Below are 11,857 nucleotides of genomic sequence, written 5' to 3'. Positions count from 1 at the left end.
ACTTATTATCTTATGCTTCAACCAGGTAAGGCTATTAACTTTATCTCTTACCTGGCGAAATTGTATGTGAGACCCCCCTGAATGAAATAATCCATGACCTTTCTATGCTTCTAATATGTGCTTTCCTGCTAATTGCAATTTTGCCTGAATACTTGTCTGCTATATTCTTACTTTACTCCTTGCCTAATATAAAAACAATTTTACCATATTACCATGTTAAATCTTGAAAACTTATTTCACGCCTTTTCTATAATTATCTAGGTCATTATAATTACAGGCTTAAATAAATATTCAGGATTGAGGGCCACTCCACCCATCCTGAACAGCATCTCAGAAATGCTTCACAAACTTTGGCATTTTTGCCACATCTAAAAAATACACAAAAATTGAGCTCAGTATAAAAAGACCGGTATGATGGTGAAATAAAACCAGACCACTTGTATTAAAGCCCTCCTAACATGAAGAGGGCCATAAGCCCTCATGACAGGCAACCACCCCTCTTACTCAAAAAGCCCTCCAGACAGGCAAAAAAGCCACGATTTCCTGAACGGATTGAGCGCCATAAGCCCTCCTGACAGGCATCATCTTAACAAAATGGCTCAAATTGCATTGTTATAGGTACTACCAAATCAGACCAAGGCACACAATAGAACAGGTAAACAACTTCAAATTATATTAAGGAAAAAGCAAAAAATTCAAAGTTTGTCCAGGAAACATCCCCCCCTGGATGGGCCAAAAATATTACCCTAAACTAAAATTATCAGCCTGCCTTGGAAGCAGTAGCAGAACCAATGCCCTCATCAGCTACCTCATCCTATTCTTCATCCTCATCCTCGTCAGCCTAACCGCTTTTTTCTTTGGACGGGGGAGAATCAACATCGTCATCAGCATGCAGCCTGCAAAGATCAGGATAGGTGGCATTGAGATCAGCCATTTCTTGCTCCGGGTTCCAATATAGCCTGACTTCAACTAGCTCCTTCATGGCATCTACACGACCTTTGCCAAAGAAGTACACGACCTTGACTGTAACAAGCTTAGACTGGATGGACTTCATAGCATTCTGAGCAGACCCCAATTTTGACGTCTCAACAAGCAGCCTTACCTTGCATGCCTCATTGTCTTTCCTCAAAGACTGATTCTCCTTCTTCAACTCTTCCAAATCCGTCTTCAAAGATTCAGTATCCTTCTTCAGGCATTGCACCTCCCAGTCCAGAGTCTCTTTTTTGGCATTTGAAGATTCCGGCTCACAAGCACTCCTTAACATATCATTTACATTTTGCAAGAAGATCACGAATCAGGCAAACTAGAACAAAAATATACAACCAAAATAAAACTAAGGAGAAAAGAACCATACTTCCTGCAGCATGGTAACCAGGTTAGCAGCATAGTCCTTGGAACAGTACATAGCCGCCACTGCCTGGGCAGACATTTCCTCAGCCTGATATTTGTAGTAAGGATCATCAACTAGAAAAGTGTGAGCCTAGATTTGTTCCTTAGCAAATTTTACATCAGCAAGCCTAGCCCTAACCTCACTTACACCACCAACACCCTCAGAAGCCTCATCCGGCCTTTTTCTCTTTTTAGCCTGACTAGGCTCATCAACATCAACCACAACCTGAGGAGGAGACACCAATTGAGCCTGATGCAAGATTTTATTGCGTAAACTTATTTACTTATTATTTAAGTTATCTTATTTAGGTTAATAAATATCTCTCTTATAAAAAGGAGAGACCTAATTAGGTTTATGAGTCATTAATTTCAGAACTCATTCATCATTCAGTTTTAATTATTAGTTTGCATCGGAATGAGGAGACTTGTTGTTCGACGCTTGCCTTCCATTTTCTCGGATCCTAATTTGTGTAATTCTTTTCTCTCTTCCTGTTCAATTTAATTCATAGTGTTAATTCCTTTTTGCAACATTTAATTCTCTTGTCTCTTAATTGCTGTTAGGTTATTAGAATTAATATCTAGTTTATGTAATTTCTCTTAATACATCTTTTAACCATGTCGAATATAGTTCTATTTATCGTTTTTTTTACCACCGTTATGAGGAGCTAAATCTTAATTGCTGGGATTAGGGGAGCCATGATAGTAAAACAATGACGCTATAATTAGTTTTAGGAGGTTTTAATGTGAGAATTGTTTTATATCAATATAACAGTAATTACTTGGTTGAGTGCACGCGACTAATTTAATTAACCTGGTTAAATTCAGACCTAGATCGGAAGATTGGAATGATGGAATGATTAGACCTGTTATGAACAATAGACTACCTTAATCAGAGCGGAAGCTATTTAGGAAGAATCTAGGGCGGATAGCGGACCGGAAGGACCTTTCCACTTCCCTTCTCACTATAGACCGACTGACCTTACCTTTAGCTGAATTGCGTAATATCATGGTGAACCGACATCCTAGCATCTTTCTCTCTATTTGATCACACTCTATTTCATTTTTGGTAGTGTTAATTGTTATTTCTTTTATTGTTTTAAATTTAGTCCATTTAGTTTAGTTAAATCAAAGCAACCAAATCCCCAATTTGTGAACGTGGACAGACTAGATAACAAGTAAATAGAGACCGCCTCCCTATGGATATGATACCAAACTTACCTCTACTGCATAAGTTTAGGCCGGTTAGGTTTACTTTTGATAGGTTGCGACAACTGTGTCACGAAGACTTGGTTAACATGATCCTTCGAAGTGACAGGTTCGATCCATCTACCCTCATCACTGATGTAGATCCTAAGAGGACTATTTCTGGATGGCGGAAAACTGTTAAATGGACCGACAATAGAGGACTCCTCTTTAAGTTGACTACGGGAGAAGGAGAAATGTTTAAGCTGGATGACGATTCTGAGTCTGAGTCCGAGTCTGATAAGAGTCCTAAGTTTAAGTCTAAGGAGTCAGGTGTCGAAGCCACCCCCTCCCAAGTCTTTCCTTTCAATGCACCCCTTTCTAATTCTGGTATCTTGAGGCCTGTCTCAGGTACCTCTGTTGTCTCGCCGCTGACCTCCGATCAGTTGGCTCAAATGTTAGTGCATTTCGCGCATTTTTAAATCAATAATAATAAGATGAACCAGTTTGCTTATGACTTGTTTTATTTACATTGCAATTCAATTTTTGAAAATAATTGTTTTACTAGTGACATTGAGGATGAGGCTGAAGGCGAACTAGTTGAAGAAGAAGAAGAAGAAGAAGAAGAAGAGGAGGTAGAACCACCTCCACAATATATTAGAGGATTATAAGAATATGACCAAAGAAACTTGGTGATCGAAGATACCAAAGCTATCAATGTGGGAACCACCGTAGAACCACTGGAGCTTAAGACCGGAACTACTTTAGATCATGTAGAGAGACAACGGTTCATTAACCTTTTCATTGAATTCAAAGATGTTTTCGCATGGTCTTACAAAGACATGCCCGAAATTGATAGGGAAATTGCAGAGCACAGAATCCCGATTAAACCAGGGTTCAAACCAGTAAAGCAAGAGCTACGCAGAATGCGTTCGGAGTGGTCTTTAAAGGTTAAGGAAGAAATTGATAAACAGCTCAAAGCCGGGTTCATCAAGGTTTCAGAGTATTCAGATTGGGTCGCCAATGTAGTACGAGTACAGAAAAAAGATGGTAAAGTTTGCGTGTGCGTGGACTTTCGGGACCTAAACAAAGCTAGTACGAATGACGACTTTCCATTACCTCACATCGATATTGTTTTAGTAGTAATTCACACAAGAACAAAGTCCTGTCAAGGATTTAATTGCAGGGCAATCTAACTCAAAATAACTAAGCCTGACTAGTATGACTAATTAATTAAAGAACGAATAACAAAGTGAGAAACAAAGATTTATACGTGGAAAAACCCTGGGAATAAGGAAAAAACCATGAGCACCAAGCCAGGAGGGATTGTTACTATGTTTTAGAGTATCCTGACAGGAAATGTGTATGTCAGGCTAGGAAGAAAGTTTGAACGTTTAATAATTATGCTTTGGTAGTTTAGAACTACAAAATGAGAGTAAGTGAGAGTGAGTAAGTGATGCCCCTTCTTCTTTCTTCCCTCTGCTATTTATAGTAGCTTCATTCTCTTTGCAACGGCTCTCCCAACGCTTGTTTAGGATGCTCCTAGGTAATAGGCCTCGTGCCCTATTTACCCGGAGGTAGGTATTTGACTCCTAAAACTACCAGCCTTTATCTCTGCTTGGTTGACTGCTCTATACTCGTTGTAGGTTTTGTTGAATAAGTCTTCCGTGTAAGTAGAAACTACATTTCTAGGCTTTAGTTGTTGCCTGACGCGTTCTGGTAATGTTCAGCATATGGCTGGTGAGGTATCTCTTCAGGCCTGGCCTAGTAGATGGTCTGACCTGTCTTTCCCTCTTGGCTGGTACTCGCTCAGGTGTTTGTTTGCCTTGTATTAGTTTCCTTTTGTTCAGGCTAGGTCTGTACTTATTTGCCTGACTGTTGTCCCGTCAGGCAGGATAATTCTCGGCCCAATAATTGCTCCTTATCTTCTTATTCGCAGTGGATCTGGCCAGGGATAATGAGATAAAAATTCGCGCAAGGCAAAAAGTATAAGAATATTTACCGGAAAAGAGTTTGAGTTCCTTTCAACTTCTTTAATGGCTAGTGACCATAAATGAGGTAGGTTCGTCAAACCCTAGGAGATTCATGATTGGATTCATCCACTTGTGTTATCCGTTGGATTTTTCCGGCTATAAAATGATTTGAGCCGTTTGTTTGCTTCCATATTTCCATTCTTCAATTTTCTAAACTTTCTTTCTCTTCTCTCTAATTCCTTTGTGAAATAAACCTTTCTTTGAAAATCAACTTTATATTCCAATCATTCAAAAAATGGCCGGTGGAAGAAGAAGGGCTGCTACACCAAAGAGTGATGTTGGAGCTGATGGGGCTCCTGTGGTGGTAGATGTCCCTGAAATTATTCCTGAGGATGAAGTTATGGAAATTTCTGCCCCTGCAGAAATTCTGTCTATTACACATAAGGGTGTCGCTTTTGCCCCTGTAAAATCATTATCTGCTTCTTTCCCTGAGGCCAATCAATTGAAGCCTTCTTTCAAACATTAGTTGAAAGTTAGGGGTCTTCTCCCCTCCGGTGCTGACGTCTGGATCCCTGAGAGTGGTCCAGTCAGGGCTAATTGGTGCAATTGTGGCTGGTTCCGCATCTTTGAATGGGCGTTCAAAGGGGGTTGCGGGCTTCCCTTTTCTCCATTTATGGTGGAGGTCATCAGGGCCATCAAGGTTGCTCCTTTCCAACTTATGCCGATGGTTTGGAAGATTGTTCAATCTATTGAACACCTATGTGCCAAGCACAACTTTGTGATTACTCTTGAAGATTTCAAGAATGTTTACCATTTGAAAAGTAATACCACTGGACGCTTCAATCTTCGAGTCGGGGCAAAGATGACTCATCTGATAACCAACTTTGATTTAGGCGATGATAAGGGTTGGGCCACAACCTATATGTTCATCAGGGCAGATTCTATAGCCACTGATCTGGATTATCTTAACTATACGACTGTGGAGGGTGGTAAGTTCTTTTTCCCTGCATTCAATTCAGATTATAGTAGTATGTAGATTAAATTTTAATGATAGACTTACTTGTGTTATGTTACAGTGGCTGTCTGGGGTTGTAATCCTGATGCTGAGGGTTCGGCTAACCGGATTGCAGCTTTTATAGCCTTTCCGGATGAGGAGAGGATGTGGCCTCCCTGTCTTGGTCAAGAGCCCTTGCCTCGTTTCAAGAAGGCTAAATTGAGCACTTACAAGGCTGCTAGAGGTGCCAAGGCTTCAGGGGCCTCATCATCAGGCAGTAAGTCTTTGTCTTCTCTTTGTAGATTTTGATGCCTGAACATATGTTAGTAATACTGATATAGGATTTCATCGTGTAGCTACAAGGGCTTCTGCAAGGATTGACAGTTTTGGCCTCTCTTTGGTAAAAGCGGGCGTTTCTCATATTACAGGGGAAAAGTCCCGGAGTAGAGAGGATACAGGGAGTGACTGTACGTTGCAAGTCCAGGTCCCTGCACATCAGGCTCAATTGGTGTCTCCTCATTAGGTTGTGGTTGATGTTGATGAGCCTAGTCAGGCTAATAGAAGAAAAAGGTCGGATGAGGCTTCTAAGGGAGTTGGTGGTGTAAGTGAGGTTAGGGAGGTTAGGGCTAGGCTTGCTGATGTTCAATTTGCTAAGGAAAAATCCAGGCTCACTCTTTTCTAGTTGATGATCCTTACTACAAATATCAGGCTGACGAAATGTCTGCCCAGGCAGTGGCTACTATGTACCGTTCCAAGGACTATTCTGCTAACCTGGTTACCATGCTGCAGGAAGTATGGTTCTTTTCTCCTTAGTTTTATTTTGGTTGTATATTTTTGTTCTAGTTTTCCTGATTCGTGATCTTCTTGTAGAATGTAAATGATATGTTGAGGAGTGCTTGTGAGCTGGAATCTTCAAATGCCAAATAAGTGACCCTGGGCTGGGAGGTGCAATGCCTGAAGAAGGATGCTGAATATTTGAAGATGGATTTGGAAGAGTTGAAGAAGGAGAATGAGTCTTTGAAGAAAGACAATGAGGCAGGCAAGGCAAGGCTAGTTGTTGAGATGTCAAAATTGGGGTATACTCAGAATGCTGTGAAGTCCATCTAGGCTAAGCGTATTAAAGTCAAGGAAGAAGTGAAGGCTGAGAAGCAGACTATGCAGGATCAGTTGAAGGTAAATGAGGAGCTGGCTGCTGAAAGGGATGTGGTGCAGGGCAGGTACAAGGATGATGCCTTGTACTTCTTTGGCAAAGGTCGTGTAGATGCCATGAAGAAGCATGTTGAAGTCAAGCCTTATTGGAACCCGGAGGAAGAAATGGTTGATCTTAATGCCACATATCCTGATCTTTGCAAGCTGCATGCTGATGATGAGGTTGATTCTCCCCCATCCAAAGAAAAAAGCGGTGAGGCTGACAAGGATGAGGACGAGGAAGAGGAGGAGGCAGCTGATGAGGGCATTGGTTCTGCTACTGCTTCCAAGGCAAGCTGATAATTTTAGTTTAGGGTAATATTTTGTGGCCCATCCAGGGGGATATTCCTTGGACAAACTATCTTTGATTTTTTCGCTGGTTGGTATTTGTCCTACCCAGGGGAGATGTTCTCTGGGCAAACTTTGAATTTTTTGCTTTTTCCTTAGTATAATTTGAAGTTGTTTTCCTGTTCCATTGTGTGCCTTGGTCTGATTAGCTAGTACCTGCAACAATGCAATTTGAGCCATTTTTTTAAGATAATGCCTGTCGGAGGGCTTATGGCCCTCAATCCGTTCAGGAAATCGTGGCTTTTTTGTCTGTCTGGAGGGCTTTTTTAGTAAGAGGGGTGGTTGCCTGTCAGGAGGGCTTTTAGACAAGTGGTCTGGTTTTATTTCACCATCATACCTGTCTTTTTATATTGAGCTCAGTTTTTGTATATTTTTTAGATGTGGCAAAAATGCCAAAGTTTGTGAAGAATTTATGAGATGTTGTTCAGGTTGGATGGAGTGGCCCTCAATCCTGAATATTTGTTTAAGCCTGTAATTATAATGACCTAGATAATTATATAAAAGGCGTGGAACAAGTTTTTAGGATTTAACATAGTAATATGGTAAAATTGTAATTATATTAGGCAAGGAGTAAAGTAAGAATATAACAAACAAGTATTCAGGCAAAATTGCAATTAGCAGGAAAGCATAAATTAGAAGCATAGAAAGGTCATGGATTATTTCATTCTTGGGGGTCTCACATAGAATTTTGCCAAGTAAGAGATAAAGTTAATAGTTTTACCTGGTTGAAGCATAAGATAATAAGTTTATACATGAAATAGTTTTAAGTGGGAGATGTTCCAGGACCTGGGGATCATTTCTCCGTCCAGGGTATGTAGCCTGTACACTCCCTGCCCTACTATTGAATCAATCAAGTAAGGCCCTTCCCATGCAGGAGTAAGTTTTCCAGCATTCTTGTCTTTTGTATTTGGGAAGACCTTACGTAGGACTAGGTCTCCTTCCTTAAATACCCTGATGTTTACATTTTTATTGTAGCTTCTGGAAACTGTTTGCTGGTAGGAAGCTATTCTGATCTTGGCTGCATCTCTTAATTCTTCAGCCAGGATCAGGCTATCTTGCAGTAGTGGCTTGTTTTCTTCCACGGTGTTCAGGCTGCTTTTAGTAGTTGGTACATGGATTTCTGCTGGGATCACTGCTTTGCAGGCATAGACCAGAGAGTAAGGGGTCTGGCCTGTGGATGTTTTAGGTGTAGTTCTATCAGCCCAGAGGACTAAAGGGAGTTCTTTAGCCCATCTGCCTTTTCTTCTCTTTAGTTTTTTCTTCAGGCAGCTGATTACCACTTTGTTGCTGGACTCAGCCTGACCGTTGGATTTTGGATAGCCTGGTGTAAAGGTCACCAGATTGATATTCCATTGTGCACATAAAGCCATTATTCTTTTTCCCACAAACTGAGTGCCATTGTCACAAACTATTTCTGAGGGGGATGCCATATCTACATATGATGTTGTGTTTATGAATGATATGACATCCTTCTCCTTGACTTGCCTATATGAGTCAGCCTCTATCCACTTTGAAAAGTAATCAGTCATGGCTAACATGTAGACTTTTTGTCTAGGAGCTTGGGGTAGTTTGCCTACAATGTCCATTCCCCACTTCATGAATGGCCAGGGAGCTGAAATGGAATGTAGTAGCACTGATGGTTGATGGATGAATGGAGAATGAAATTGGCAGGCTTCACATTTTGAGCTGTAAGCTAGGCAGTCAGCCCTTAGGGTCGGCCAAAAGTAGCCTATCCTTAGAACCTTGCTTGCCAGGCTTCTGTCGCCTTTGTGATTTCCACAGTATCTATCATGTATGTCCTCAATAACTTGTTTAGATTCATGAGGTTCCAGGCATCGCAGGTAAGGTCCAGCCTGAGACTTTTTAAACAAGATGTTATTTATAATAGTATAGGTGGAAGCTTTAATTCTAAGGGCCCTTACTTCATGCCTGTCTTTGGGTAAGATTCTCTGTAAGAACCAGTCATAGTATGGTTTGGTCCAGGGGTTTGTGTCCTCATTGATATAGTAGATTTGGTCAGGCTTTGTAATGGTTGGTTCGAGCAGGTGAACAATAGGTATCTTCCCAAATACAGCAGGGCTGAAATTTGATCCCAGGCTAGCTAGGGCATCAGCCTGAGAGTTTAAGTCTCTTGGTATTTGATCAATGTCAAAGGAACTAAACTTTTTGCAAAGGTTTTTTACATAGTCTAAATAAAGAATCATTTTGGAATCCTTTGCAGCGTAGGTTCCTTTGACTTGATTGGAAATTAAAAGTGAATCAGTTTTTACTTTGAGATTTTGTACCCCAAGATCTATACATACCTTGAGTCCAGCTAGCAGGGCTTCATATTCAGCTTTATTGTTTGGTGCTTTAAATTCACAACTAATAGCCTGAGCTATTAAATCTGCTTGTGGTGATTTTAGTACTAATCCTAGGCCAGTTCCTCTCATATTTGTTGCTCCATGTACGTGTAAGGTCCATTCCTGGCCTAATTTTTGGGTGTCTAGATGATTGACCTCTTTTTTGAGGTCAGGTATTAGGCTGGGACTAAATTCAGCCACAAAGTCTGCTAAGGCCTGGGATTTAATTGTTGTCCTAGGTTAAAAGATAATGTCATAAATACTGAGTTGTACTGACCATTTTGCCATTCTGCCTGAAAGTTCAGGTTTTCTGAGGACAGATTTGATAGGCAGGTTGGTCCTGACAATTATTGGGTGACACTCAAAGTAAGGTATAAGTTTTGTGCATGATACAATTAAAGAAAGTACGTATTTTTCAAGTTGTCCATACCTTGTTTCTGCATCTAGGAGACTTTTACTTACATAATAGACGGGGTGTTGTTGGCCTTCAACCTCCTTGGTCAGGACTCCACTTACTGCAGTCTCAGTGACTGATAGGTAAACCGTCAGGGGTTCTCCTTTGTTAGGTTTAGCTAGTACTGGAGGGGTAGCCCGGTAAGTTTTTAATTCTTGGAAGGTTGTTTCATGTTCAGGCATCCACTTGAATGATTAGTTCTTCCTGAGGAGGTCATAGAAGGATCTGCATCTTTCAGATGATCTAGATATGAATCTGTTCAAGGCAGCAACTCTTCTTGTTAGCCTTTGGATATCTTTGAATGACTTGGGAGGTTCCAATTCCAGGATGGCTTTTATTTGTTCTGGGTTGGCTTCAATCCCTCTTTTTGTCACCATGTATCCTAGGAATTTGCCTGAAGACACTCCAAAGTGGCATTTGGCTGGGTTGAGCTTCATGCAGAATTCTTCCAGGATTTTGAAGGCTACTTCCAGGTCCTTTACATGATCTTCTGCCTTTTTTTACTTGACCACCATGTCATCAATGTAGACCTCCATTATGTCACCAATTTGGTTGTTGAACTTCATGTTGACCAGGCGTTGGTAGGTTTCCCCTACATTTTTCAGGCCAAAGGGCATTGCTGTGTAGCAATATATGCCCCTTTCCATGATGAATTCAAAATTTTCCTGGTCAGCTCCGTGCATTTTGATCTGGTTGAATCCACTTGAGGCATCCATAAATGTTAGTAGTTCATGCCCAGCTGTAGCATCTACCATTACATCAACATGAGGGAGTGGGAATGGGTCTTTTGGGGAGGCTTAATTAAGATCTATTTAGTCTACACAGACTCTCCACTTGTCATTCTTCTTTTGTAACACGACCACGTTAGCCAGCCATTCAGGGTACATTACTTCCCTGATCATTCCCATGTCTAAGAGTTTGTCCACCTCTTCGTAAATGATAGTGTTGCATTCAGGGGCAAACTTTCTCCTTTTCTACTTTACAAGCTTAAAACAAGTGTCAATATTGAGTTTATGGGTAATAATACTAGCATCTATTCCAGTCATATCAAAATGGGACCAGGCAAAACATGAAGATTTATTCTTAAGAAAACTTACTAGTTCTGGTCTGACATTATTAGGAACATCGGATCCTACTAGTACATACCTGTCAGGGTACTTAGGGTCTAATACTACCTGATCTGTTTCCATTTGGGTTTCTGCCACATAAGTGCTCCAGATAGGGTACTGTAATTGCTAAGCGAGAGACTTACTTGCCTTGGAAGGTTTTAATGATTCAGTATAACATTCCTAGGTAGACTTTTGTTCACCTTTGATGGTTGTTATTCCCCATTCTGTTGTGATTTTGACGCATTGGTGATAGTTTGAAAGAATAGGTCTGACATTATGGATCCAAGGCCTGCCTAGGATTGCATTGTAGGATGAAAGGCAATACAGGACTCCAAATCTTTCATATGATGAGACTCCTTCAACGTAGGTGTTGGAATATGTGTCCTCCGACAATAATGCGATCACAACTGTTGATCATGATGATCACATGTTTAAATCTCATTTTAAGAATACATGTGGGATGTAATATTTTACAGTCAACTGGTCCACACATATCGGTAATGATTGGCTGACTAGAGTTTGACATTACTGTCGTGCGACGGTGGTGATCAGTTGATCCCCTTAGATCATACCTATAGGGAAATACTCTTAATTGATTATTTAATTAATCGTATACCGATACGAGTTAATTAAATTGCTTAAAATTGACGGATGTTTTTGTGAGTATAATTAACGTATCTTATTGTAATATGATTAAATGAGACACGGTCTAAGTAATCGAATTGTTTTATTACTTAGATGAAATTATTGTTTACAGAGACAATTGAAACAGAATGAATAAATTATTATAAATACAGAATGTTGTAGTTTATAATACGGAAACACTTTTGGCACAAGTAATTACGAATTACTAGTCGATTTTGTAAATGACATATTTT

At 40.4% G+C, this 11,857-nt stretch overlaps 1 protein-coding gene across 1 annotated transcript; it reads right to left on the bottom strand.

The window, feature by feature from the left end:
- Positions 1-7,820: 7,820 nt before the first annotated feature.
- LOC141629914 (uncharacterized) lies at positions 7,821-8,444 on the bottom strand. Its single transcript, XM_074442831.1, has one exon. The coding sequence runs from the start codon at positions 8,442-8,444 to the stop codon at positions 7,821-7,823; it is 624 nt and encodes a 207-aa protein (XP_074298932.1).
- Positions 8,445-11,857: the final 3,413 nt, after the last annotated feature.

This window comes from Silene latifolia, chromosome Y, assembly GCF_048544455.1.
Source record: "Silene latifolia isolate original U9 population chromosome Y, ASM4854445v1, whole genome shotgun sequence".
NCBI lineage: Eukaryota > Viridiplantae > Streptophyta > Magnoliopsida > Caryophyllales > Caryophyllaceae > Silene > Silene latifolia.
Note: the sequence above shows the minus strand (reverse complement) of the source record. Positions and strands in the feature narration are given on the sequence as shown.

Excerpts from the sequence above, each read along its gene's own strand:
- LOC141629914 (XM_074442831.1), bottom strand. The coding sequence starts at position 8,444 with ATGGCTTTATGTGCACAATGGAATATCAATCTGGTGACCTTTACACCA.